The sequence below is a fragment of the Acipenser ruthenus genome, unplaced genomic scaffold (assembly GCF_902713425.1).
Source record: "Acipenser ruthenus unplaced genomic scaffold, fAciRut3.2 maternal haplotype, whole genome shotgun sequence".
In the NCBI taxonomy this organism is placed as follows: domain Eukaryota; kingdom Metazoa; phylum Chordata; class Actinopteri; order Acipenseriformes; family Acipenseridae; genus Acipenser; species Acipenser ruthenus.
The window spans coordinates 113,245-140,548 of record NW_026708114.1 but is presented as its reverse complement, the minus strand read 5'-3'; the positions used below and the strand labels follow the sequence as shown (position 1 = coordinate 140,548).

The window sequence follows — 27,304 nt, the reverse complement described above, 5'->3', positions numbered from 1 at the left end:
TTCAAGGCAATATTGCATTTTTTATTCAACCAAAATACAGAAATGCACATAGGTTAATATGCATTAAAACACACAAACACTTGCACACACCCTTTATTTAGGATATATATATATATAAAGGGGTCATAACATCTGGATGTGCAAACATTAGTTTTAATCAAATTAAAAAACATAACAATGTACAATGCTCCTATAGTTTTAAAAAAAAATCTAAACAGTAAAACGTATTAATGATAAAGCAAACAAATTAGACAAACTAAAACCCTAATTATTTTGATCAATATTTTCAAATATAAAGTTGTCACATTTTAAAGCAGTATAGTTCAACATGTACATGTAGCATCTATGGAAATTACATTTAGGAATAATATTGTGAACAAGAAGTGTTTATTGATGCAGTCAATGGCAATTAGGGATTGTATTTATATTAGGTATCACAGAGAGATGAGTTCTACGCAATGCCATAGATTGTGGCTTTCAACACAGTATTGTATATCAGCCCTTCATTACTGCAAATATAATAAACATTTTACAAAAAGCACGAGGCAGAACGGCTCAATAGATTCTCTCAGTTGTGTTGTTCAGTCCTGGACTGTTGTGTCCTTTCCTTTCATGTTCCTCATTCAATCTGCTATATATTCAAAAGTGTTCAAATTACATGGTAGTCTTCCAGTTGTTTTAAACCTGTACACAGTAATGTGTTACCCTGATTTTCCATAAGGAGGCCAGCAATCTCCAGTCTTTCTGCTCTTATAGATGCTGGGCTGGTTTCCACCTGATCAATTGATCCACTTGTAAGGTACTGTTCTGCAAACTTAAAAACAAAGCAAAGATGTAATGTAAAAATTAAACACAAAAAGATACAATTTAAGATAGTAATGTTAGCTTTTTACATTTAATATTAGAACACCACAACTGCTGCCATCCATCTGAAGTTGGTGTTTGAAAGTCTGCAATTTCCAAACCGTCTTGTTTCCTGTGTCCACATTAGCTCTCATGAAACTCCTAGAAACAGACAGTTTTTTAGAATTCTCATTGTAATGCCAACTCTACGGAGTGTACCTGCGCTCCTAACTCAGGTCTACAGCCTGTATTCAATTTCAAATTTCTGTAAACTGTGCATTTGAGATACTTCACAATAGTAAACTGAATCCATTTTTATTCTGCTTAAGATACATTTAAAAATATAACATATATAACACTCGTATAACACGTATACCAACCTCCAGTTTCTTAAAATTCCTCTGCTATACCTGTCCTCCTCGCCCAGTGGAGCAATCAGGACCACAGTATTTTCACACATTTTCACGATCTGCAAAATACCGTATTTTATAATGGTAGCAGCAGCAGTTGTGGCCGTGTTAGTGAGAATAATTTAAATCTGTTAAGTTAGTAGATTCTTTTAATATTGTTTATTTACAATAATCTTGAATATTCACTTAACCATATATAAAGATAAAGTAGTTTTGTAATACCTAGACATAACATTTTGGAAATATTAGTTGTAACCAAAACACAATTTAAGCAAAACAGAAAATGTAGATAACGATGAAAATGTGTCTGTTGAATATTGGCCCTGTCCACACTATGCCTTTATTATTATTATTATTATTATTATTATTATTATTATTATTATTATTATTATTATTATTATTTATTTCTTAGCAGACGCCCTTATCCAGGGCGACTTACAATCGTAAGCAAATACATTTCAAGTGTTACAATACAAGTAATACAATAAAGAGCAAGAAATACAATAACTTTTGTTCAAACAAAGTACAAGTGTGACAAACCACAATTCAATAATACAGCAGATAATAGTGATAGTTACATCAGGATATGATTAAATAGTGATAGTTACATCAGGATGTGATTAAATAGTGATAGTTACATCAGGATATGATTAAATAGTGATAGTTACATCAGGATGTGATTAAATACAAAGTACTACAGGTTAAACACTTGGCAGATTACAGTATTCTGAAGTACAGGATTAAATGCAGAGAACTCAGTCCGCTGTGGCCAGTCCCGCCTGTGGTAGTGCGCCTTGGTGTCCCTGCTGTCCCAAAGGCAAAGATAGCAGGGAAACTTGGTAAAACCGCCTTGGAGACCCATCAGGAATGCCACCATTTTGAAGTCTCCTATGACCTTGATGCCATCTCAGAAAAATGCAGATATGTATCCACTTAGGCAGCTGGAACTAAACTGAACTGGTGGGCTTAAGGCCCCTGTATTTATACTACTATTTATATTACTGGAAAGTTCTAGAAGTTACTCCAAGTTTACTCAGCACTGAATCTCTCTGGAATGTTCTGGAAAATAGGTAAATTTCAAAATATCACTGTCCTGGTCACAAAAATAAAGTTTGTGGGGAATAATAGCCATTTTCTATACTTTTGAGGCATAAGCAATTAGGAAATAACACTTACTACCCAGGAACCAAAAAAAAAAAAAAAATTGTTACACAGTGTTATTAAACAGAATAAGCTCAATTTGTTTAAAGGGACTTCACCTGATTAAAAATAAAACCTGTGTGTGTGTGTGTGTGTGTGTGTGTGTGTGTTCGGATTTACTTTTTCCGCAATACTTGTTATATTTCATTTATGCAATATGGACCTCTGTTAATATGGGGCATAACACATTATTTTAAAATAAAAGTACAGTGCATGGTGGGATACTATCGTATTCATTTCCACGGTTCGTTGCGCTGCTGGGAATTGTAACTGAACTATTTTAATGGTGTGTGGACGCATTAAGCCTGACATTTTCCTATTTTCTTTGAGAACAGCTTATATATTACATGATTAGTACTCACATTTCTGACAGATTTGAATGGTCCATTTAATTATTATTTGTTTATTTAGCAGACGCCTTTATCCAAGGCGACTTACAGAGACTCGGGTGTGTGAACTATGCATCAGCTGCAGAGTCACTTACAACTACGTCTCACCCGAAAGACGGAGCACAAGGAGGTTAAGTGACTTGCTCGGGGTCACACAATGAGTCAGTGGCTGAGGTGGTATTTGAACCGGGGATCTCCTGGTTACAAGCCCTTTCTTTAACCACTGGACCACACAGCCTCCTAATATTGATGTGCCGATAACTGCAGTCATGCAGTAGACCTTTTTCTGGTGAAAGAAAAGATGTTTTACTCCTAATGTAATATAAAGTTACATGAACAAATTGCCAAGAATGAATAAACGTTTGTAATAAATGCAGATACACAATGAAAGGTGTGGATACTTTAGTTCACACAAATGGGTAATTCATTTGTGCAGATCTGTATTCCACTGTAATGTCAAAATTAAAACTGATTAATTATGATAAATATTGAGAATTTAAGCAAGCTCAGATTCATTTAAATAAATAACATATACTTACCTTTAGTGTGTTTGTTAATACATGGAGGTATGAATCAATCACCTAATGTTACACACACACACACAGAAGGTATTTTATCAGTATTATGATGTCATGAAAAAGGGCTGTTCAAATGGTTTGAATTAGATATTTCCTCGCCTCATCTGACAACCAGGCGGATTCTTTCAGAGTTTCAGATGAAGTGTCATCCAGCTTGTAAGGACCGACAACAGCTTCAATTTGTCCAACAGCCTTTTGACACCACAGTTGCACTACTGAGAAGATTAAACAGTATGCAAGATGCAGAATGTTAAATCCAAGGATGTGATTAATATTGAAGAGAACAAATAAGAAATTACCTAAACATTTAAAATTATTATTTTTCAAATAAAGTAGTGTTATTAAATTCATTTTATAGTAATAGACAGATGTGAATTTTACTTGTTACATTTTTGGTGTTCCATTATGGAGGGTTCCATTGGGAGAAGTAACTCCTGTCCCATGGAGCCAGTACCTAATGCTAAGACCAGTACACACACTAACAAGTGATATAATCCATTTAATTACCATAAATGAATGCAAAAATTAACAATGTTAGTAATTCAAAGTAACTTTTACTGATTTTTAGTTTTCACGGGACTACCCGTACTCGAGGACCCGAGACCTGAACAGGTTTTTGGGTAGAAGATTGTCATGCAACACTAGGGTGGGGTGGGGTTGGTTTTATTCATTTTAAATGTAGCACTGTAGCACACCTCAGTAATACACAAAGAAGCTATTACTATTACACAAAGATGATCACGTTGTCTCACATTGCTGGGACTGTGTTATTCTGAAACAACATTTTCATTTTGTACACTAAAAGTAAAGTGCAAATATTTAGTTTTATATTGGAAGAACTTTTATTGCATTCGCACTTTTGTTAAGCCTATAATAAAATTATGCATTTACTAGATTGGCTTTAGTTAATTTACTTTCAGGGAGCAAAGTTTTGTCTTTTCTCCTTTACACAAAATTAGATACCACAAATTAGTATAAATGGCTTTTTTGAAAAACAAGTGTTAGTAAAAAAAGATGTAGCCCTTTATGTAATGGTTCTACATTCTATAATATTTCAGAATTAGAACTGATCTTTCAAAATCATTTACCCATGAACCAATGAAAACCTTAAAATAAAAGGTATACCACCATAACTGAACTGAACCTTGAACCACTGAACTGAGCAACTGCTACATTTTACAGTACCTTTCTCTTCATTGCTGCTTAGTAATTCTCTTGGCCAGGTTGAAGCCACATTTTGAGTTGTGGATTCCCTGTCTTTTTTGAGGAGACACTACCAGATTTTGTCAATTTTTCACAAGTGAGATTTGCATGAGGGCTGTAATTCTTTACTATCACTGATGGCCTCACTGCCTCACTTTGCACCAACACTGTTGAGCTGCTTGTCAATGGAGAACTACATATTTCTGCACATGTATCTGTCAGTATCTGGAATTCATCTCTCTCTGGAGAAGCACTTGTTACAGAGGACATGCCAACAGGTTGCTCTGCCACTTTGTCTTGTAGGGCTTTATATGATTTACATTGTACTTTGTTTTTAGAATGTCTCCCTGCTGATTCCTTAATGTAACAAGTTTCCCTAAAAGAGACTCTATAGTGTAAGGACCAGAAAAGTCTGCCTCAAGCCTCCCACCCTTACGGCCCTTCTTCCTGGCATTGTACAATAAAACTTGATTTCCCACACTGTACACTAGTACGTCTTTGTACTTCTTAAGCGTACGTTTTGCATATACCTCTCTGCTTCTGTTGTGATTTAGAAGTATTAATTTTTGCTTTTACATGTGCTGCTTCTGATGTTGCCATCCTTGTTTTTTTGGCTTCATCATATGTGGAAGCATCTGGCAAGATAACTGTTGACAGCTAGGATAAATAAATATAAAAAATAAATAAATACAACCAATGCAACCTTTGGCACGAAATGCACAAAACACTAGCGTTGCAGTGGAAACGCTGTAGTGTCCATTTATTCTTTGGGTGCAAACACAAAAATAAACCCTACTCCAAAAAGGAGGGCTAACTAGACACTAATCCCTATCTAAGACAGGATAGCTAAGCTGTTTCCCTGTACACCCACCCCAGTATCCAACCTAGTAACAGTTCTACTTGAATACTCACAGTTCTCTTTCCAAACCACCATATATCTCACTCCACTCCCATCTCCCAGGTAGTTCCTCGCTAACTGAATTTTAGGTTGCTTTATATAGCCATAACCCTGCCCTAACCAGATACTCCTGTGTCTGGTTACACAATTAACCGCTGTCATTTTGACCATTGCCTTCTGTGAAACGTAGACTTTTAGTCGGCCATTTTACCCCATTACACACAGTATACAGACAGTTATTCATTGTGGGAACAGAATTGTTTTCATTCTGTTACTTACGTATGCATTATTATACACTTTACCATGTGTCCGATTAACCACTCTGTCACTATATACACATATATACAGTGTGTGTGTATGTATATATATATATATATATATATATATATATATATATATATATATATATATATATTGTAACAAACTGGCGGGGTACCCTGCGGGATACTCCTTTCCACGGCTTCCACCGACGAGCACAGACACGTAGAGATTGCAGGCAAGTAACTTTTATTTACAAGATTCAGACACAACAGACTCTTTGAATCACTGAATGCCCTGTACGGGACACTAACTGTCTCACTTCTTCGCCCCTCTCTATCTAGTATAGAATACCAAGTCCTACAGGTCGGAGCCTGTAGAAGTCCGCTCCCGAGGAAGGGTCCGCGTAGACTCTCCCAGTGGTATGAGCTTTGTAATCCACGTAGTCCAACCGCTCCCTCTGCTGGGGTAGTCCTGCAACACGGGTAAGTATCCACAGACTCCTCACTCGCTGCAGTCTCTTTGACACAGAGGTAAGGCCAGCACCGACTCCCTCTGCTGGAGTCTCGCTGCAGCACAGGCAAGGACAGCGCCGACTCCCTCTGCTGGAGCCTCGCTGCAACACCGGAACAGGTAAGGACAGCGCCGACTCCCTCTGCTGGAGTCTCGCTGCAACACAGGTAACAGGTAAGGACAGCGCCGGCTCCCTCTGCTGGAGTCTCGCTGCAACACAGGTAACAGGTAAGGACAGCGCTGACTCCCTCTGCTGGAGTCACGCTGCAACACAGGTAACAGGTAAGTACAGCACCGACTCCCTCTGCTGGAATCTCGCTGCAACACAGGTAACAAACAACGGGAAGACTCTTGGCTGGAGTATGTAATGGGGCCCTGAATAACAGCTCCTGGATGAACACTCCTGTGTCCCACCTCCCGAGCAAGACGTGCCCAACGGCGTTGATGACTATATCCAGACTGTGGGGAAGAACCCCGGCAGCCAGTGTCCTGGGAGGTTCCAGAGCACCCCTGTGTAAAACGTGCTTATTTCCTGTTACAATAAACTGTGTCCTGCAAACCAAACCGTTGTTTCAGTCCGCTTCCTTTTCCTTTTATTTCTACCCGCTGCTCCTGCAGCGCGTACTCATACAATCCCTTTCCAGGTCCCGGTTACTCCACACAGACACACAGACGGCCGCTGTGACGGTTCTCAACCGTCACGGAAGCTGCGGAACTGCTTTACTTAACACTGAGGAGCGGCGTTCATCCAAACGTTTAAATAAAACAAATTGTCCTCGTAAACAAAAGGCTACCTCACCAAGAGGAAAAACGCTCACAATTTAAACAAAACAAAACTCTTGTTCACCAAACAAAACACGTTCACTTTACCTTGCAAAGTTTTCTAACACTCTATATTTTTCTGGGTATTTCCTGCAGGACAATCCGGCGGTGCTCCCCACGATCACCCCCCGTCCTGTCCTACCCTACTTCCTTATATACCCCAGGAACCCCGCCCTACCAATTAGTGCTCCGGTTCCTGGGTGCTGTTTGTTTCATTTTCCTTAGTAGCACCGCCATTTCTTAAAGGCGACGTTACTTCTTTCTTACATATCCTCTTCCCCAGCTCCAACCTATCGGTTAGAGCGGCCCAACTAACCCCGTGTTTTCTCGACAGCCCATCTGCGTTCGCATTTTGAATCCCCCGTCTATGTTCAATCTTGAACTTATATGGCTGTAAAGCTAAAAACCAGCGGGTTACCCTAGCATTTTTCTCCTTATTCTCTTTCATGAATTTTAGGGGTGCATGATCTGTCACTAGGGTAAATTCTCTGCCTAACAGATAATATTTCAATGCCTCAACTGCCCACTTCACTGCCAAGCATTCTTTTTCAACAACGGCATACCTTCTTTCTCGTGGTAGGAGTTTTCGGCTCAAGTACCCTATGGGATGTTCCTCCCCCTCAACTATCTGCGACAACACTGCCCCTAAACCTACTTCCGATGCATCTGTCTGTAATATGAAAGGCTGGGAAAAATCGGGTACCTTCAACACCGGGCTGTTACACAGTACTTGTTTAATAGCTTTAAACGCTTTATCAGCCTCGGGGCTCCACTTAACACGGACCGGGGCCGATTTTTTTATCAAATCTGTAAGGGGTGTGGCAATGGAGGAAAACTCCGGCACAAACCGTCTATAATATCCTGCTAAACCCAAGAAGGCTCGTACTTGTTTCTTATCCCTTGGTATCGGCCAATTTGTAATTGCCTCTACCTTGCTCGTTTGGGGTTTGACTTTACCGCCCCCTACGACAAACCCCAAGTATTGCGCTTCCTGTAAGCCCACAAAACATTTCTCCGGGTTTGCAGTTAATGCTGCTTCCCGTAAAGACTGTAATACGGCATTCACTTTTTCAAGATGTGTCTCCCACGAATCGGTGTATATCACAATGTCATCGATGTAAGCCGAAGCATACTGTGCATGAGGTCTTAATATGATGTCCATAAGCTGTTGGAAGGTGGCGGGTGCGCCATGCAATCCAAATGGCATTACCTTATATTGGAACAGTCCTAGGGGTGTGGCAAATGCAGTTTTTTCCCTAGACTTAGGGCTGAGGGGAATTTGCCAATACCCCTTTGTGAGGTCTAAAGTGGTTAAGTACTTCGCCGAACCTAATCTTTCAATTAACTCATCGACTCTAGGCATAGGATATGAATCAAATTTCGATACCTGGTTGAGCTGACGAAAGTCATTACAAAACCGCCAAGTTCCATTGGGTTTGGCCACCATCACAATTGGACTGTTCCACGGACTCGAGGACTCCTCGATGACGTCCAGCCTTTTCATCGCTTCGACCTCGCGAACGACTTCGTTCCGTTGGGCCTCCGGGATCCTATAGGACCTAACCCGGACACACACCCCCGGGGGTGTGTGGACCTCATGTTGGATAACCGTTGTTCTTCCTGGCATGGAAGAAAACACATCGTGGTTAGCTTTCACACATCGCTGTACCTCTTGGATTTGTTGGGGAGTAAGGGAGGGACCTATATTAACTGATCTCCCTTCCAGTCCCTTCCCGTCTTTTCCCAAGGCCACCAACGCGACCAACTCCTCCCGATCTACCCACGGTTTGAGAAGGTTAATGTGGTACACTTGTTCTTTCTTTCGTTTATCCGTCTGCCTTACTTTATAATTAACTTCTCCTACTGGAGCTATTATTTCATATGGGCCTTGCCACTTAGTGAACAGTTTACTCTCTGGCGTTGGTACTAATACCATAACCCGGTCTCCGGGTGAAAATTTCCGGCGTACTGCCGACCTGTTATACTGACCTGCTTGTCGGGCCTGTGCTTCCTCCATATGGGCCTTTACTATGGGTGTTATTTTTGCAATTCGATCTCGAACCTGTAGGATATAATCTACCACATTACGTCCTGACGAAGTTTGAGCTTCCCATGTTTCCTTAGCTATATCCAGGATGCCCCTGGGCTGTCTCCCATATAATAATTCAAACGGAGAAAACCCGGTTGAGGACTGTGGTACCTCCCGAACAGCAAACATCAAATAGGGCAATAGGAGGTCCCAGTCCCTCCCGTCTTTGGAGGCCACTTTCCTTAACATCGACTTCAGGGTCTTATTAAACCTCTCCACAAGTCCATCCGTTTGAGGATGGTACACGGACGTTCTAATGGGGTTAACCTTAAGGGTAGTACAGAAATCTCTCATCAACTGGCTCATAAAAGGAGTACCCTGGTCCATCAACACCTCCTTCGGGATACCTACTCGAGAGAACAAGTGTATTAATTCCTTAGAAATAGTTTTAGATGCCGTGTTTCGTAAAGGAATGGCTTCTGGATATCTAGTAGCATAGTCTAATATAACTAAGATATATTCATGACCCCTAGCTGACTTATTCAAGGGCCCCACCAAATCCATCGCTATTCTTTCAAACGGGACTTCAATAATCGGGAGGGGTTGTAACGGTGCTCAGAAACCTGGATTTGGACTCGCTAACTGACATTCTGGGCATGACCTACAGTATCGATCCACTGCCTTTCTAATCCCTAACCAATAGAACCTTCTCAATATTCGTTGCAGGGTTTTTTCAGATCCTAAATGTCCCCCAAACAGATGTGAATGGGCCAAATATAACACCTGAGATTGGAAAGCCTGCGGAACCAACAACTGTTCTACTGGTTCTTGATTAAGCTGAGTACAGCGATACAGTAGATCATTTTTTATTATAAAATGCTCAAGCGGGTTAACTACAGTATTTTCAACCCTGGTGCCATTTATCGACACCACCTTTTTCCTAACATTTACCAGCGTGGGGTCTTGTTCCTGTTCCCTCGCAAAATTTTCACTGGGAAGTTGGAGACACTCCTCCCAAGAACCTTCCCTTGGGTTGTCTATGACTACTTCCCCCGACTCTGCAAGTATTTCTGCCTCATTGCATTGAGTAGATACCCCCTTGCTATTGCGTTTTGTCAAGACCCCGACTAAACTCTGTATCTTAGTGTCACGTTCCTGTCTCCGCTGTCGGCGGGACTTTCTTTCTTTTACACAATGATTTTCAATAAATAGGTCCGGGTCTGTAAATGGGAAAATAGCCTGGGGGCTCTCTGAAGGCTTACTTTCCTCCTCCATAGTTATTCTAGGCTTGGCCAATTGCCTATTAAATTTCACCAAGGTGTCAAACCCCGGAATATTTCTACCAAGAATTACTTGGTGGGGAAGATGGGGGACTACTCCAACCCGTAAGTCTACGATCTGAGACCCAACTTCAATGGTAACTACGGCCGTTGGATAGTGCTTAACATCCCCATGAATACAAGTAATCCCTGTTTTAAATTCCTGATCTAATGCGCGATCTAATAATAAATCGGGCGTAATTAACGTAATTGCACTTCCCGAATCAGCGAGAGCCTCCGCCCTTTTCCCATTAACCGACACCAAAACCAAATAAGGGTATGCCCCGACAGGGTGACGTGGAACAATAATGTTTCCACAGAATGAGCTCTCTGCAATACTGGGTTTAACAACATTGCACTCCATCCTTTCCTCATTCCTGCAGTATTTGGCAATATGGCCCAACTGATTACATTTAAAACACCTATAGTTTCCATAACCCAGGGCCTCAGCCCTTACCCCCTTGTCTGTCCCCAGTCCCTTCACGGCCTCTGACCGCTCTTCACCCCTTTCCGGCATCGCCGGTCGCTTACCCGAACCCAAGTTCGATCGAATCTTCCACGTGGGTGGTCTCGAGGTCCTCACCGCTGGGTTCTGGGGCTGACGAGAGAGTTCTTCTGCGGCTAACTGCCTCTCCACGAGGTCCACAAACTCATTGATGGACCGAGGGTCTCCTTGGCCGACCCACTTCCTTAATGGGGCCGGTAATGACCGTAGATACCGGTCCATAACGAGGAACTCTACGACTTTTTCAGCATTATTGACCTCTGGCTTGAGCCACCTAGTGGCTAAGTGAATCAGGTCATACATCTGTGACCTGGGTGGAATTCCCGGCACATACCCCCAGGCATGATATTTCTGGGCCCGGACAGCTGAGGTCACCCCTTCCCGAGCAAGGATCTCCGCTTTCAGATGTGGGTAACTCTCAGCTTCCTGAGGGGCCAGATCATGGTAGGCCTTCTGGGCTTCTCCTACTAAAAATGGTGCCAAGATTCCCGCCCATTTTTCTGATGGCCATCCCTCCCGGGTGGCGGTGCGTTCAAACGCCAGTAAAAATGCCTCCACATCATCCTCCCGCGTCATCTTCTGCAAGACGTGGGAGGGTCGGATTGAAGACATCGGTGGTAGGGTAGCCGACTGATTCAGACGCCCTTTTAACACGGCTACCTCTTGCCGGGTTACCTCCAACTGTTGGGCGTGCAGCCGGTTGGTTTCCTGCTGTACTTGAATAGCAGACTGTTGTAGCTCCTGCATCTTCGTGTTAGTGTCTTGTTGGACGGCTGTTGCATGTAACAGCGCACGAATTAGTGCGTCGGTGTTCTCCATCTTGTTACGTTCTTGTGGGTCCGACTGAAGTGTGTTTTCGGTCGTTATGATCCCACCGCTGCCACCATATGTAACAAACTGGCGGGGTACCCTGCGGGATACTCCTTTCCACGGCTTCCACCGACGAGCACAGACACGTAGAGATTGCAGGCAAGTAACTTTTATTTACAAGATTCAGACACAACAGACTCTTTGAATCACTGAATGCCCTGTACGGGACACTAACTGTCTCACTTCTTCGCCCCTCTCTATCTAGTATAGAATACCAAGTCCTACAGGTCGGAGCCTGTAGAAGTCCGCTCCCGAGGAAGGGTCCGCGTAGACTCTCCCAGTGGTATGAGCTTTGTAATCCACGTAGTCCAACCGCTCCCTCTGCTGGGGTAGTCCTGCAACACGGGTAAGTATCCACAGACTCCTCACTCGCTGCAGTCTCTCTGACACAGAGGTAAGGCCAGCACCGACTCCCTCTGCTGGAGTCTTGCTGCAGCACAGGCAAGGACAGCGCCGACTCCCTCTGCTGGAGCCTCGCTGCAACACCGGAACAGGTAAGGACAGCGCCGACTCCCTCTGCTGGAGTCTCGCTGCAACACAGGTAACAGGTAAGGACAGCGCCGGCTCCCTCTGCTGGAGTCTCGCTGCAACACAGGTAACAGGTAAGTACAGCGCCGGCTCCCTCTGCTGGAGTCTCGCTGCAACACCGGTAACAGGTAAGGACAGCGCCGACTCCCTCTGCTGGAGTCACGCTGCAACACAGGTAACAGGTAAGTACAGCACCGACTCCCTCTGCTGGAATCTCACTGCAACACAGGTAACAAACAACGGGAAGACTCTTGGCTGGAGTATGTAATGGGGCCCTGAATAACAGCTCCTGGATGAACACTCCTGTGTCCCACCTCCCGAGCAAGACGTGCCCAACGGCGTTGATGACTATATCCAGACTGTGGGGAAGAACCCCGGCAGCCAGTGTCCTGGGAGGTTCCAGAGCACCCCTGTGTAAAACGTGCTTATTTCCTGTTACAATAAACTGTGTCCTGCAAACCAAACCGTTGTTTCAGTCCGCTTCCTTTTCCTTTTATTTCTACCCGCTGCTCCTGCAGCGCGTACTCATACAATCCCTTTCCAGGTCCCGGTTACTCCACACAGACACACAGACGGCCGCTGTGACGGTTCTCAACCGTCACGGAAGCTGCGGAACTGCTTTACTTAACACTGAGGAGCGGCGTTCATCCAAACGTTTAAATAAAACAAATTGTCCTCGTAAACAAAAGGCTACCTCACCAAGAGGAAAAACGCTCACAATTTAAACAAAACAAAACTCTTGTTCACCAAACAAAACACGTTCACTTTACCTTTCAAAGTTTTCTAACACTCTATATTTTTCTGGGTATTTCCTGCAGGACAATCCGGCGGTGCTCCCCACGATCACCCCCCGTCCTGTCCTACCCTACTTCCTTATATACCCCAGGAACCCCGCCCTACCAATTAGTGCTCCGGTTCCTGGGTGCTGTTTGTTTCATTTTCCTTAGTAGCACCGCCATTTCTTAAAGGCGACGTTACTTCTTTCTTACAATATATATATATATATATATATATATATTGTAAGAAAGAGTAACGTCGCCTTTAAGAAATGGCGGCGCTACTAAGAAAAAGAAACAAACAGCACCCAGGAACTGGAGCACTAATTAGTAGGGCGGGGTTCCTGGGGTATATAAGGAAGTAGGGTAGGACAGGACGGGGGTGATTGTGGGGAGCACCGCCGGATTGTCCTGCAGAAAATACCTAGAAAAATAAAGAGTTACAAAACTTCGCAAGGTAAAGTGAACGTTTTTGTTTGGTGAATAAGAGTTTTGTTTTGATTAAACTGTGAGCGTTTTTCCTCTTGGTGAGGTAGCCTTTTGTTTGACGAGAGTAATTTGTTTTATTTAAACGCTTGTACGAACGCCGCTCCTCAGTGTTAAGTAAAGCAGTCCCGCAGCTTCCGTGACGGTTGAGCACCGTCACAGCGGCCGTCTGTGTGACTGTGTGGAGTATCCGGGACCTGGAAGGGAATTGTGTGAGCACGCGCTGCAGGAGCAGCGGGTAAAAATAAAAGAAAAAGAAAGTGGACTGAGACAACAGTTTGGTTTGCAGGACGCAGTTTATTGTGAGACATAAAATAACCACGTTTTACACAGGGGTGCTCTGGAATCTCCCAGGACATTGGCTGCCAGGGTTCTTCCCCACAGTCTGGATATATTCATCAACGCCGTTGGGCACGTCTTGCTCTGGAGGTGGGTCACAGGAGTGGCCTTCCAGGAGCTGTTATTCAGGGGCCCCATTACATACTCCAGCCAAGAGTCTTCCCGTTGTTCTTACCTGTGTTACAGCGAGACTCCAGCAGAGGGAGTTGGCGCTGTTCTTACCTGTGTTACAGCGAGACTCCAGCAGAGGGAGTCGGCGCTGTCTTTACCTGTGTTGCAGCGAGACTCCAGCAGAGGGAGTCGGTGCTGTCCTTACCTGTGTTGCAGTGGGACTCCAGCAGAGGGAGTCGGCGCTGTCCTTACCTGTGTTGCAGCGAGACTCCAGCAGAGGGAGTCAGTGCTGTCCTTACCTGTGTTGCAGCGAGACTGCAGTGAGTGGGGAGTCTGTGGATACCTACCCGTGTTGCAGGATTACACCCGCGGAGGGAGCGGTTGGACTACTTGGATTACAAAGCTCCTACCGCTGGGAGAGCCTACGCTGACCCTTCCTCTGGAGCGGACTTCTACAGGCTCCGACCTGTAGGACCTGGTATTCTATAGTAGTTAGAGAGGGGCGAAGAAGTGAGACAGTTAGTGACCCGTACAGGGCATAAAGTGATACAAAGAGTCTGTTGGTGTCTGAATATTGTAAATAAAAGTTACTTGCCTGAAAGCTCTACGTGTCTGTGCTCGTCGGTGGAAGCCGTGGAAAGGAGTATCCCGCAGGGTACCCCGCCAGTTTGTTACAATATATATATATATATATATATATATATATATATATATATATATATATATATATATATATATATTCAAAAGCTGGTTCTACAGCTGGCTGAGACAATAAACTTACAGGCAATTCTTCTGGTACTTCAGAAGGAAATCTTGCCTCTTCCATACATCAGAAAGAAAGGGCTAAACTTTGTACTTGTATGGACTTTTGATCTGAGTGAAAACAAAATGGCATCCAAGTAGATGTTCCAATCATTCTGATGATCATCAACGAGTTTTGCAAGAGCCCTAAAATTAAATAAATGGCAATAATATTTGGTTATAGCAATAACTAATACATTTTATTTATGTATGATGGCTGAATTTCCTCTTGATGTTGTGGTTAGTTTTCTCATCAATGCCATTGGTTTGGGGGTGATATGCAGCAGTCACACTGTGTTTTATCGACATAAGTGAACATATTGAGTTATTCACCTTTAAAATTCAAATAATAAATGCAAAAAATGAATCATAAAACACACAAGTTTGTCCCTTTTACATGAACCTAAATAGACTAAAAGCCTGATTTATTTGGCTATTTTTAGAAAGCATGTACTTTACTGTATGTTGCTTGTGCAGTCTGGTAACCTGTTTATTTTCACTGTGGAAACCTCTGGGTACTTGTACATTTCTGAATTGACTGAAACTCTGGTGAAAACTTAACCTTGTGGTAAATAATTAAAGAATTTAACCTGAAATGTTATAGATACAGTACAAGCTCACTATAACAAACCTGTTGGGATCCAAGCCTTTTGTTCGTTACAGCCGAAGGATAATCAAAACAAGCAATAATGAAGTCGCGTTAACTACCCATACATTATTTATCATAAAATGAGCCCTGTTTTTATTTTTTTATTTTCTTGATTATTACAGTATTTGTTTTGAAAACAACCACTACTACACTAGGCTTACCAGTTATAATAATAATAATAATAATAATAATAATAATAATAATAATAATAATAATAAAAGTAGAATTACACTTGCTGTCAGAAAGTGTTTCATTTAGTTTAGCCCAGCGCTGCTGTGTTTGTTTTCAGTTTGCATCAGCGCAACCCGTTCCCAACTCAGCTGTTAACCTGCATGTTCCTGCCCGCGTGGTGTTTGTTTTGTTTACTTCTCCGGCAACAGAGAAGAACATTGCAATTATTCCTATCTGGTCCAATGACATCATCAAAAAAAATGCAAAGAATTGGTTTCTTGTCGTTTTTTCTCCGGAAAAAGCCGAGAAAACCATTCAATGGCCAAGTGGGAGCGACAGGAGCCGAGACAAGCCCCATACTTGCCCCTGGCATCACATAGGGGCGGTCAAAAGGAAACAAGCTTGCCATTACTGAATCAGCGCACAGAGAATATCACGGACATTTGCAGAGCTTTTTTGAGATGTTATAGTAATAAAATAATGGATCGCATTATTGAGGAGTTCGGTGATAAAATGAGTGATCAGGAGATGATTGATAGGTATGTACAACTATTATTATTATTATTATTTATTTATTAGCATATGTGAAAGCGATAGCGAACAAAAGGGTGGGGCGGGGCTAGAGATGCCTAGTGAGTGCTTTGTTGATATGCAGGGCCTTTTAAACCCATTTGACTGTGGGGAAAAAAAAACTTTTAAACAGCGCGTCTAAAATTAACTGCGTGTGTGAAAATAAATTGGACCTGACACACGATTAATAAATGGACTGCAAAGGGCTAATACCGATTTTGATGTTTCTATAACAGACAAGAGCCGTGATCATATTATTTGCACATTACTTTATTATTATTTCTCTAGTTGCCTGTACACTACCACATGGACCGTTTGTGAAAGAAACTACGTTCTGAACCTACCTGCCTCTCTTTAACCAGTCACCTGACCGTGGCTCCTATCCTATGGTCACTGTTTAAACCTGACCAAGAACTAACCTCATTACCAAAGTTTCCTGCCCTTTCTAACACTTACATAGTACAGTATTTGTGACGTTGTGGCAAAGTGGTAATGACGTGCAGGTGAGTGCAGTGCAGAATAATTACACAGACAGACGTTGGTACAGGTGCAAGGGTGTTTATTTATTTTAGTAAATGTCCAGAGCCTCAAGGCAAAACCTGTAAATAATAATAGTGCTGGAAGTGATACAGCGGCGTGTATCACTTCTAATTTATAATCCCGCGGGTTTGACCCGCAACCCCAAAGTCCCGTTCCGACACCCACACTAAACACGAACACAAAAGACAGTGCGTGATTCAAGTGCTAAAAGGTGCAAACACAAAGACAGTTGGTAGTGAAAGGTGAGTGGTGAAGTCCGGGTTTTTCGCTGGCCTGCGGCTGCAGCTCCGGATCGTGCTCAGTAATCTTCTGTGACAAATAACACACAAGACACACAGTGTTAATACACAGACACAGAACACTCACGGCTTATTCACGGTACGGGCTCCTTCTCGGTTATTTAACTTAACCATATGCAAAGGAACAGATCACTCAAGCCATGCCCCCTATTTATACCCTCACCCCTGACCCCGAGGTTAACGAGCGCATCCGCTCCTCCAGTCCTCGGATGCCACGCCGCTTACCGTCTGGGTCACTGAGCTCGGGTGCCATGGCTCCGCCCCCTTCCGAACTGACCGACTTCCATCTACCCTACGGAATAAATTGTCGTGCCATTTCATTAAGGGTACTCTGTTCCTCGTATACCGTGCTCTCACAGGTCGAGAGGGAGATCTAACACTAAGACTCATTTGATCTCTGTCACAGACGTGCATCCAGTATTCTGCGTTTATTAATAGTAGAACCCAGTCCAAAAACATGGAACTTTCAAAACCAGTCGAGTGAAAAATTTAAAAGCGCATTTGCAACATCCTTTTTTTTTAAATGCAGCATTATTATACAGTATTGTAATTGGGATCCATGGACCATGTTCGTTATAGCCGGAGGTTCACAACACAAGAGGGCGCTATAGCGAGCTTGTACTGTACTACAATATGCCACTAGGCACTCAAACATGCAACAATAATAGGACAGCTAACCATGACCTGCTTCTTTAGTAAATACATTACATAATCAAAATATCACTAACCATATTTAAACTGCAAAACAAAATCTATAGTTTAAATACTCACTTCATTAACAAACTCTCTTCCTTGATCTGAGAGGATTTGGAGAGGACAGCCATGTCGATATACTATAGTGCACAGACACTTTGCAACTTCCTTCACAGTCTTTGTTTTTAGTGGAAAAGCTTTGACCCATTTTGTGAAGTAGTCTGTAGCGGTTAATATATACTGGTATCCATCAGCAGTCTGCGGCAAAGTCCCAGTTAAACCAATCCCCACCAATTCCCATACTGTTGAAACCTTCAGAGAATAAGAAAGCTCAATGGTAGTAAATATAGCACTCATTTCCGGGACTCTGAATTTGAAATCATACTGAAAGTCTAGTCTTCTTGAGGAACACAACAACCATAGTTTATACTATAAAGTTACCTGAATACTCTGCAGTGTTGAATCGACCACAAGTGGTTTACCAATCTTTTGACATCTGTCACACTCAGCTACCTGAAATGTTAAAATAAAAAAATAAAAACATGATTTGAGATTTTAAGCTTCAAATCACTTTTTCTCAAAATACTCACACTAAACATGATCTCTGTGATAGTCAGAAATATCCTTACCCATTTCAAAATATCAACCATCATTCCTGGCCAGTAAAATCTGGATGACAAGGCATTTCTTGTTTTGAAAACTCCACTATGCCCCCCCCCCCCCCCCCCCCATGGGAGAGCAGTGGAATTCTTGGAACAGTTCCCTGCCACGCTCCCTTGTCATCACCACCTTTCTTGCTGTTCCCTTTGCAGAATAATACAGCTCTCCATCTAAATAAATGGAACAAATGCTTATTTCAGTGGTTTAGTTGGAGGATATGTCATATCAGCAATTTGTCCCAAGAAATTCCAGAAAACCATTTAGAAAAGCATGAGTTTAAGGTATTCTAAATCATATTGCAGGGTCCACATATTTCAGTGACATTTAATCAAATATGTGAGGTTTATTGAAACTGAAAAATTGGCCTTGTTGTATAATACCTAGCATTGAATGCAAGAGTCCACTATTTAATGTACTTACTTTGATTGGGAAATTTTGAAGCATATCTTCTTAAAGTTAACTTTTGTAGCTTGGAGCAGGATGGTGGATAATTGTTATCAGAAAGGTAATTGTACACTTCACGCATTCAATCATCCATGGCTATCTGTGCTTTAAAAAACAGAAACATAACTTATAATACAAGAGACTCATGGGCGTAGCTTTCATATGTGCAGGTGGTTCAAGCTGCACCAGAATAAGAAACCAACTTTTAGGTGTGTGTGTGAAAAGAAGGGGGGCCCATCTAAGAATTCTATACCAGGGCCCATTCCAACCACTTTACGAGGTTCCCAGCTGAACTGGATACCAGAAAAACCCTCCTGCATCAAGCAAGTTAAGTATAGCCTTGTTTTTATTATTGAATTAATCTAAGTCATTTGTAACTTACTTTAGCACTATTACTATTAGTGGCATGTTTTAACTATACTAGTTCCAGCTGGTGGTTTTATTTAATTTAATTTTAACTACAATTGCAAGCCTGTTTGGGACCAAGCTAAATTCCTTAAACCAGTTCCAAGTGTATCTCAGCTTTGAAATAGTGCTAATTACTACTGCGCTAATTAACCAATCATGCCCAGGTGCAGAACCTAGCCAACGATAAAATCCTCAGCAGCCGCTTGATGCGCCAGCACCAAGCACCTCTGAACGGAAGAGCCTGTGAACAAAAGAGCCAGAGGAGTCAAGAGCCTGTGAACAAAAGAGCCAGAGGAGTCAAGAGCCTGTCAACAAAAGAGCCAGAGGAGTCAAGAGCCTGTGAACTCTTGAAATGGGTTTCATTTGGGATCATCTAAATTAGCCCATTTTTTGCACTGATTATCTGAATTTGTAATCAATTGGTACACTTGTTAGCCCTTTCAAATACCTCAAGTACTATTGATAAATTGCGGTTCTGTAGAGTGTATGGGGAAACTGGGACTGCAGGCGGCGTGGTAGTGTTGAGGGGGGGTTGTAGATAATAGCGATCCCTCACTTTTAAATATAGCACTAAACCACTGGTTGTGCATGCTGGTATTCATAGTCTGTTATGAAAGTAAAAAAAAAAAAAATCAGCGTGACACCTGTGTCTGTTTTGTGGCACTGAGCTGTTTAATCCTTGGGGGAATCGTTGACAGTGACACTCGGAGTTCTTGCTCCACAGATCGCAGCCGCTCTCTCACATATAAGTTGTCGAAAATGGCAACAGAATTGAGACAGCAAGATTTGAAAGGTCCGGATATTCATTTATATGGTCGTTATAGTTACGTTTCATGTGACAGAAAGACGCTGTTAAGTCGATATCAACCATAGATATCCAAAACAGCCATCAAACTAGCTAGCCATCGGCGTACTTAGCGTAACGTTACTTGCTTGTAGCTGATTATTATATTTTTTTAAACACACAATACAAATGTCTGTGTATGATGAGTTAAATGTGAGCAACATTGTATTAGCTAACGTTAGCTATGTATTTTAAACGTGTATGATAACGTTAGCTAGCTAGCTAACAGTAATGTTTTCATTTTTTTCCACGGAAACACCTGTTGAGAAACACTGCAACAGTGCAACACTCAGTGATAAAACACATAGCTGATCCGCCCATCAGTGTGTGTGGGGGGTGGGGGGGTTCTGTACTATTACACTTTCGACATTGCATCGCAGTTGATGCAGATATCATCAATATCGTAACATAACACGGACAAGCAGTTGATCAGAAAACCGTTGAAGCGTATTGAGCACAGCATACTATTATCCCACTCCCCGTAATGCATACTTAATGAGCTCCATCTGTGTCTGGCTGTGGTGTGCCCTACTCTCATTACCAATTACGATGACACCTAAACACGAAGCAATTGTACTGCACCTGGTACCAAGGTCTCCATGTAACACTGCTTCTACCTAGGTCAAAACGTTAAAAGAATGTTTTTAATTACCGATGCATTACCGTATTAAAGGAACAGAACAGGCCTCTGCACAACAAGAAAGGCAGTGTGCTGGACAGAGGTGACTGCATGTTTCCACCTTCGTCTGTTGGACATGGGAATACGCTATAAAAGTCACTGATATGAACATGTTATATCTATCTATCTATCTATCTATCTATGCGCACATATCTTACTAATGCCGTTCTTCGCAAATTGAGGTTGGTGTATAATTTACGTTATGTTACCTAATATTATTCACCTTAGACATTGTGTGGACATCCTTTCATTCTACAGCCATGGACATCATAGTCGGAGGAGGCTGAAGTTTGTGGAGGATGAGTTGAAGTAGGGCGTTGAAGTAGAGCAGTAGGGCATAGGACGGGTCAGGCGATCTGAGACAGGGTGTGAGTGGCCGTGACCGCTGCAGTCAATGCAGTTGGGGGGTGAAACAGGTCAGTCGCGGAGGTGAAGAAGAGGGCGGGTGGCCTCCGTGTTCACACCAAGGAGTGTCTGACTGCTCACCACCAGGAGCAACGAGGCACTGGGGAGGTCCCTCCTCCGAGCCTCCACTGTGCCCTGAGGAGCAGGCGATGGCTGCCTCTTTTGGGCCCGTCTCCCTCCATGGGTTGGAGGGAGGCATGGAATTGGGCAGTTGGGCCTAGGTGTGTATACATGGCATTGTTGACATTCTGTGATGGTTATACAAGTATTGTCTACATATAGATGTACACAAAACTGCATTAGCACCTCAGTACACATTCAATGTTGGGTAAACAGTAGGAGTAATGTAAATATAACCATCATGTTATTATTCCATGTATTGTTCTGCAGTAACTTTAACTGTAGGTGTTATTATTCAGAAAAAAATCAGAAAGCGGACAGTTTTATACAACAACATCAACACTTCTAAAGCGTTTAGTACATAACCTAAGGATTAAGGATTCCGCGACCTCATAAAAACCCAGCATTATCTCCTCCCTGTTTGCTCTGGTACTGGGGAATTTAATATGTTCCTCAGCACGTCGTAGCAACGCGGTTATGAACCGGTCGAGGTGCATAACCGCGGTACACCCTTTCAGCATATCTTCGCCTATGTCGGTTTGCTGTTGCTGAATGTGCCTTGCATCATTCACATCCAAATGTCGACGGACATGCTGCATGCTACCCTGGTTTCCCATTGTTGCCTGTTTGTAGTCCGTGCTGGAATGGTAGTGTGTGTGGAATTGACGCAGTCCTTTTATAATCCTTTATTCTGCGTTTCACAAACCTGGTTTTCTGCTTGGCGCATACCTTCAAATATACCAGAATCACGCATATTTTCAGCCACTCCCCCCATATTGCGCTATGCATACATTTTATTTATGCACAGCGCAGAATGGACTGTGATGCGCAAAAGGACGTTTCGAATATGGCAACTTGGCACAATTTCGGCACAACGGCCATTTGCGACGCGCATACCCCTCTGCACGGTGCGCAAACCTTTCGAAGATTGGGCCCTATGTGTTCTAATTTTAACTAATCGTACTATTGTTTTACTACACATACTCAACTGTACCAATCGGAACACTTCTGAGTACCTCTCATTTCAGGGTAAACATTCCAGTGTGAAAGGGCCATTATTGGTAGTATTCTGAACTTACTTTTTTAATCCATAGCTGCTCATACTAGTGCATACTGCTAAATTTACAATGGAAGCCTCCCTTTGACTGGATGGTGGTGTTTAAGTTCATGAAGATGTGTACACATGTCAATCCTTTGAAAATGTTCACTAAAAGGTCATGTTAATGTTAGATATGAATTAACTGTTAGACCTTAGGGGGGAAAAAACAATATAATGGGTTTATTATACAATAGATCTTCATTTTCTATTCTTTTATATTTTATAATAACTGGATTTCTGGGTTGTTTTTTTTTGGTTTTTTTTTTAACAACATCAACAGCAGAACAAGAGTGAATCATGGCAGCTGGAAGTCAAGTATCTCCAGTCAACTCTGGACTCATGAAGATCTGCACAGCAGCCGAAGTTAAAAATGAGACGCAATTGATGATGAAATCGCCAACTGGGAAGAATTCCTGATGCCAGGGCCGACCTCTGTAGCTATTCTAAGTGAGCTGATATTTATATCGGCAGCTGATGATTTTCCTCTAAACAGAGACACACCTGACAAAAAACTGAAGTTTGTTAAACACCCAGAATCATTCCGAGCCTGCTTGATGCAGGTGTGCAATCAGGGATGGAGAGCTTTCAACACCGCCCATAAGAACATGGATCAAATCCGCCTCTACTCTCTGAACATACCGAATGATATAAAAATGGTGGTCCAGACACTAATGCAAGAGGATACAAGAATTGTTGAGGCACTTCTCCCTCCTCAGCTGAATAAAATCGATAGAGTTGCAAAGAACTGTTTAAAGCTAGCTAATAGCGTTGAAGAAAGCTACCTGGGTGTTATTGAGCTCATCGGGGAGATTCTTGAAGTCGCCACAGCTGCAAAGTCCTCCTATACAGAAAGCCTGAAAGAAGCGGAGCGAGCCATCGAGGAAGCCCAAATCAGAAAGAAGTCTGCGGAGAAGGCAAAGGAACTGGCAGAAAAGCATTTCAAAGAGATGCAGGAACAAATGAAAGAAAACAAGGAAGCATATAAAGAAGCAATGTCTTCTTTACCAGGTGGATGGGCTATGATTGGATTGGCATTGGCTGAAAGTTTCAAAGATTCAATTAAATGTATTCCTGAAACCATTAAAAATTTATCACAAAATCCTCTTGCAAGGAGTTATCCGGAAGCTGTATGTGCTGTGGATTGTGATGATGAAAAAAGGAAGGATGATCTAGGGGCAACAAACAATATTTTGACAAAATCTTCTCAGCTGTTACAGGCTGCAAACAGCCTTAATGTGTTTGTTTCAGATGAAGAAATCAACATGAAGGAACTCCGTGACCAGAAGACCAAGAAAGCCAAATCAGAGTTTTCAAAAAAGATATTTACTAGAATTAAACAGGAGGTAGAGAGGGGAAAAAAATGTGCAGCCAAAAAAGCTGTGCTCAAGATATGTGAAGGCGGCATCTCAATCTGTAAAGACTTGGAGAAGTTGCCTTCAAAGATTAAAGAGTTCTTTGTAAAAGTCCTGGAACTACATTCAAGCAGCAACAGGTTAACAAATACTTCAACTTTCCAATGTAAATCACCACATGCCACCAAAGCATCAAATAAACTTTCACCATCCAGTTCTGTTTTGGAAACAACTATAAACATGGCTCAATACAACGTAGAACAAGCCAAATCAGAACTGAAGAACGTCAGGGAAGAACACAATCGCAGCTTTGAAAACATGAAGCAATGCGACAAGGAGCTCTATGAAATACTGATCATGATGAAAAAATGTGATGTAAAACAAATTGACTTTGATACGACATTGAAGATCCTTGTCCAGGGGCTAAAAGCATTGGCCGTGTCAAAGAACAATGGACTAAAATGGTCAATTTCTTTCAGATGATGTCCAATTTAATTAACACTCACCTCAGCGAAAAGCTCACTCAATTTGTGGATGAATGTAAAGATATTCCATCGATCCCAGGTTATTCTCACAGTTCTTTCATCAAAGACATGATCTACAATCAAGCATTTCAGGCCAATAACATTGCTAACCTCGTCCACATGATTTCAGAAACCTACGTTGGTGTCTCCAGGAAACACCTGATGCATCGAGTCAGCAGCTTGGGGACCCTCATGTCTCTGGAGGCATCAGACCCACAATTCAATAGCATACGTTCAGAGATACAGTTCAACTGTGCAGATGCCAAAGCTGCAATCCAAGATCTTGTGAATGAAAGTAAGGAAGCGTTTGAGAAGAGGATACAGCAGAGAATCGACAAAATCAACACCGATTTGAAGGCTGTGCTGCCGGCTGCTTCAGGAGAACAAATGCAGGCAATCCAGAGCAGCGTGCGAAAGGATCCAATGCTGATAATTGAAGAGCTCTCAGAAGAAGATACTGACCAATATGTCTAAGCAAAGACTTCCCATGTAATGGAACATAGTGCTACAGCTTATGTATTGACTTTACAAACCAAAAAAAATATTGCATTTACTCTCAATTACTTATTTTTCTAAATCAAGTTGTTAACTTGAATCTGTTACTCTGCTTGAAGATTCACTTATATAACCGCAGTTAACTAATGCTACACATTAAATACAAAATACTGCTTGAATGTTTAAAGATCCCTTGCTGCAGAAAGAAAGCTAAACCTTTTTAATTCCTGCTATGAAACTGAATTGTGTTTCCTTTGCCACCAGATGGAAAAGTTGAAAGCAGGTTGAATTAAATTACAGTTGTGTTTAGCAACAGCCTACGTATTTCCTTTAAAAATCAGATCCTTGCATTAAGAAAATGATGTTATCCTGCTTTTGAATGTTTAATAAACGTTGCATTTATTCAATACAGATTTGTTGGAGTTTTTTCATTTATAACGCAGTACAGTTGGTCCTGCCTTTTGCATATGGGAAAGTGGCCTCATAAGCTGGTGTCCAAGACAGAACGGATTTAGTTGTGCTCATTCAAAAGATTATAATACTACTAAAACATTCAGCTCAATTTTTGCCTTCTTTATTGTAAACGTGGGGGGGCAAATAATATACAGTGCCTTGCGAAAGTATTCGGCCCCCTTGAACTTTGCAACCTTTTGCCACATTTCAGGCTTCAAACATAAAGATATGAAACTGTAATTTTTTGTGAAGAATCAACAACAAGTGGGACACAATCATGAAGTGGAATGAAATTTATTGGATATTTCAAACTTTTTTAACAAATAAAAAACTGAAAAATTGGGCGTGCAAAATTATTCAGCCCCTTTACTTTCAGTGCAGCAAACTCTCTCCAGAAGTTCAGTGAGGATCTCTGAATGATCCAATGTTGACCTAAATGACTAATGATGATAAATAGAATCCACCTGTGTGTAATCAAGTCTCCGTATAAATGCACCTGCACTGTGATAGTCTCAGAGGTCCGTTTAAAGCGCAGAGAGCATCATGAAGAACAAGGAACACACCAGGCAGGTCCGAGATACTGTTGTGGAGAAGTTTAAAGCCGGATTTGGATACAAAAAGATTTCCCAAGCTTTAAACATCCCAAGGAGCACTGTGCAAGCGATAATATTGAAATGGAAGGAGTATCAGACCACTGCAAATCTACCAAGACCTGGCCGTCCCTCTAAACTTTCAGCTCATACAAGGAGAAGACTGATCAGAGATGCAGCCAAGAGGCCCATGATCACTCTGGATGAACTGCAGAGATCTACAGCTGAGGTGGGAGACTCTGTCCATAGGACAACAATCAGTCGTATACTGCACAAATCTGGCCTTTATGGAAGAGTGGCAAGAAGAAAGCCATTTCTTAAAGATATCCATAAAAAGTGTCGTTTACAGTTTGCCACAAGCCACCTGGGAGACACACCAAACATGTGGAAGAAGGTGCTCTGGTCAGATGAAACCAAAATCGAACTTTTTGGCAACAATGCAAAACGTTATGTTTGGCGTAAAAGCAACACAGCTCATCACCCTGAACACACCATCCCCACTGTCAAACATGGTGGTGGCAGCATCATGGTTTGGGCCTGCTTTTCTTCAGCAGGGACAGGGAAGATGGTTAAAATTGATGGGAAGATGGATGGAGCCAAATACAGGACCATTCTGGAAGAAAACCTGATGGAGTCTGCAAAAGACCTGAGACTGGGACGGAGATTTGTCTTCCAACAAGACAATGATCCAAAACATAAAGCAAAATCTACAATGGAATGGTTCACAAATAAACATATCCAGGTGTTAGAATGGCCAAGTCAAAGTCCAGACCTGAATCCAATCGAGAATCTGTGGAAAGAACTGAAAACTGCTGTTCACAAATGCTCTCCATCCAACCTCACTGAGCTCGAGCTGTTTTGCAAGGAGGAATGGGCAAAAATTTCAGTCTCTCGATGTGCAAAACTGATAGAGACATACCCCAAGCGACTTACAGCTGTAATCACAGCAAAAGGTGGCGCTACAAAGTATTAACTTAAGGGGGCTGAATAATTTTGCACGCCCAATTTTTCAGTTTTTTATTTGTTAAAAAAGTTTGAAATATCCAATAAATTTCGTTCCACTTCATGATTGTGTCCCACTTGTTGTTGATTCTTCACAAAAAATTACAGTTTCATATCTTTATGTTTGAAGCCTGAAATGTGGCAAAAGGTTGCAAAGTTCAAGGGGGCCGAATACTTTCGCAAGGCACTGTATGTGATAACTGTGATAATAAACTCCTGACTTCTGGTTTATTCCGAGTCAGAACGAGGCAACGTTTTTGGCTCCTTCTAAAAGGGGGGAGGGGGGGGCCCGGAAGGGTAAATGTTCACCTTGCCTTTCCGGGCCCCTGTAATACCGCTACTTGGGGACAGTATTAATGTTAAGTCTAGTTGCGCATCTCTTCCTGTTGAGTGCTAGAGATGAGAAGTAACTGAATAAAGAAAGCACAC

At 42.1% G+C, this 27,304-nt stretch overlaps 1 protein-coding gene and 2 long non-coding RNA genes across 3 annotated transcripts in view; 1 reads left to right on the top strand and 2 right to left on the bottom strand.

Annotated features, from left to right (window-relative positions):
* LOC131729638 (uncharacterized) overlaps nt 1–25,213 on the top strand; it is a 28,947-nt gene extending 3,734 nt beyond the window's left edge. Inside the window, exon 2 of the mRNA XM_059019848.1 lies at nt 22,740–25,213. Within this exon, the coding sequence (XP_058875831.1) occupies nt 22,876–24,294 (1,419 nt within the window). The 5' untranslated portion in view covers nt 22,740–22,875 and the 3' untranslated portion in view covers nt 24,295–25,213. The remainder of the gene's footprint in view (nt 1–22,739) is intronic.
* On the bottom strand, nt 204–1,363 carry LOC131729641 (uncharacterized). The gene is made up of 3 exons (XR_009323596.1): nt 1,224–1,363; nt 894–1,005; nt 204–814 (listed from the first exon to the last, which is right to left on the bottom strand). It is a non-coding gene; the product is annotated as an uncharacterized LOC131729641 (long non-coding RNA).
* LOC131729640 (uncharacterized) lies at nt 14,865–18,504 on the bottom strand. The gene is made up of 4 exons (XR_009323595.1): nt 18,430–18,504; nt 18,242–18,313; nt 17,879–18,112; nt 14,865–15,025 (listed from the first exon to the last, which is right to left on the bottom strand). It is a non-coding gene; the product is annotated as an uncharacterized LOC131729640 (long non-coding RNA).
* Nucleotides 25,214–27,304: the final 2,091 nt, after the last annotated feature.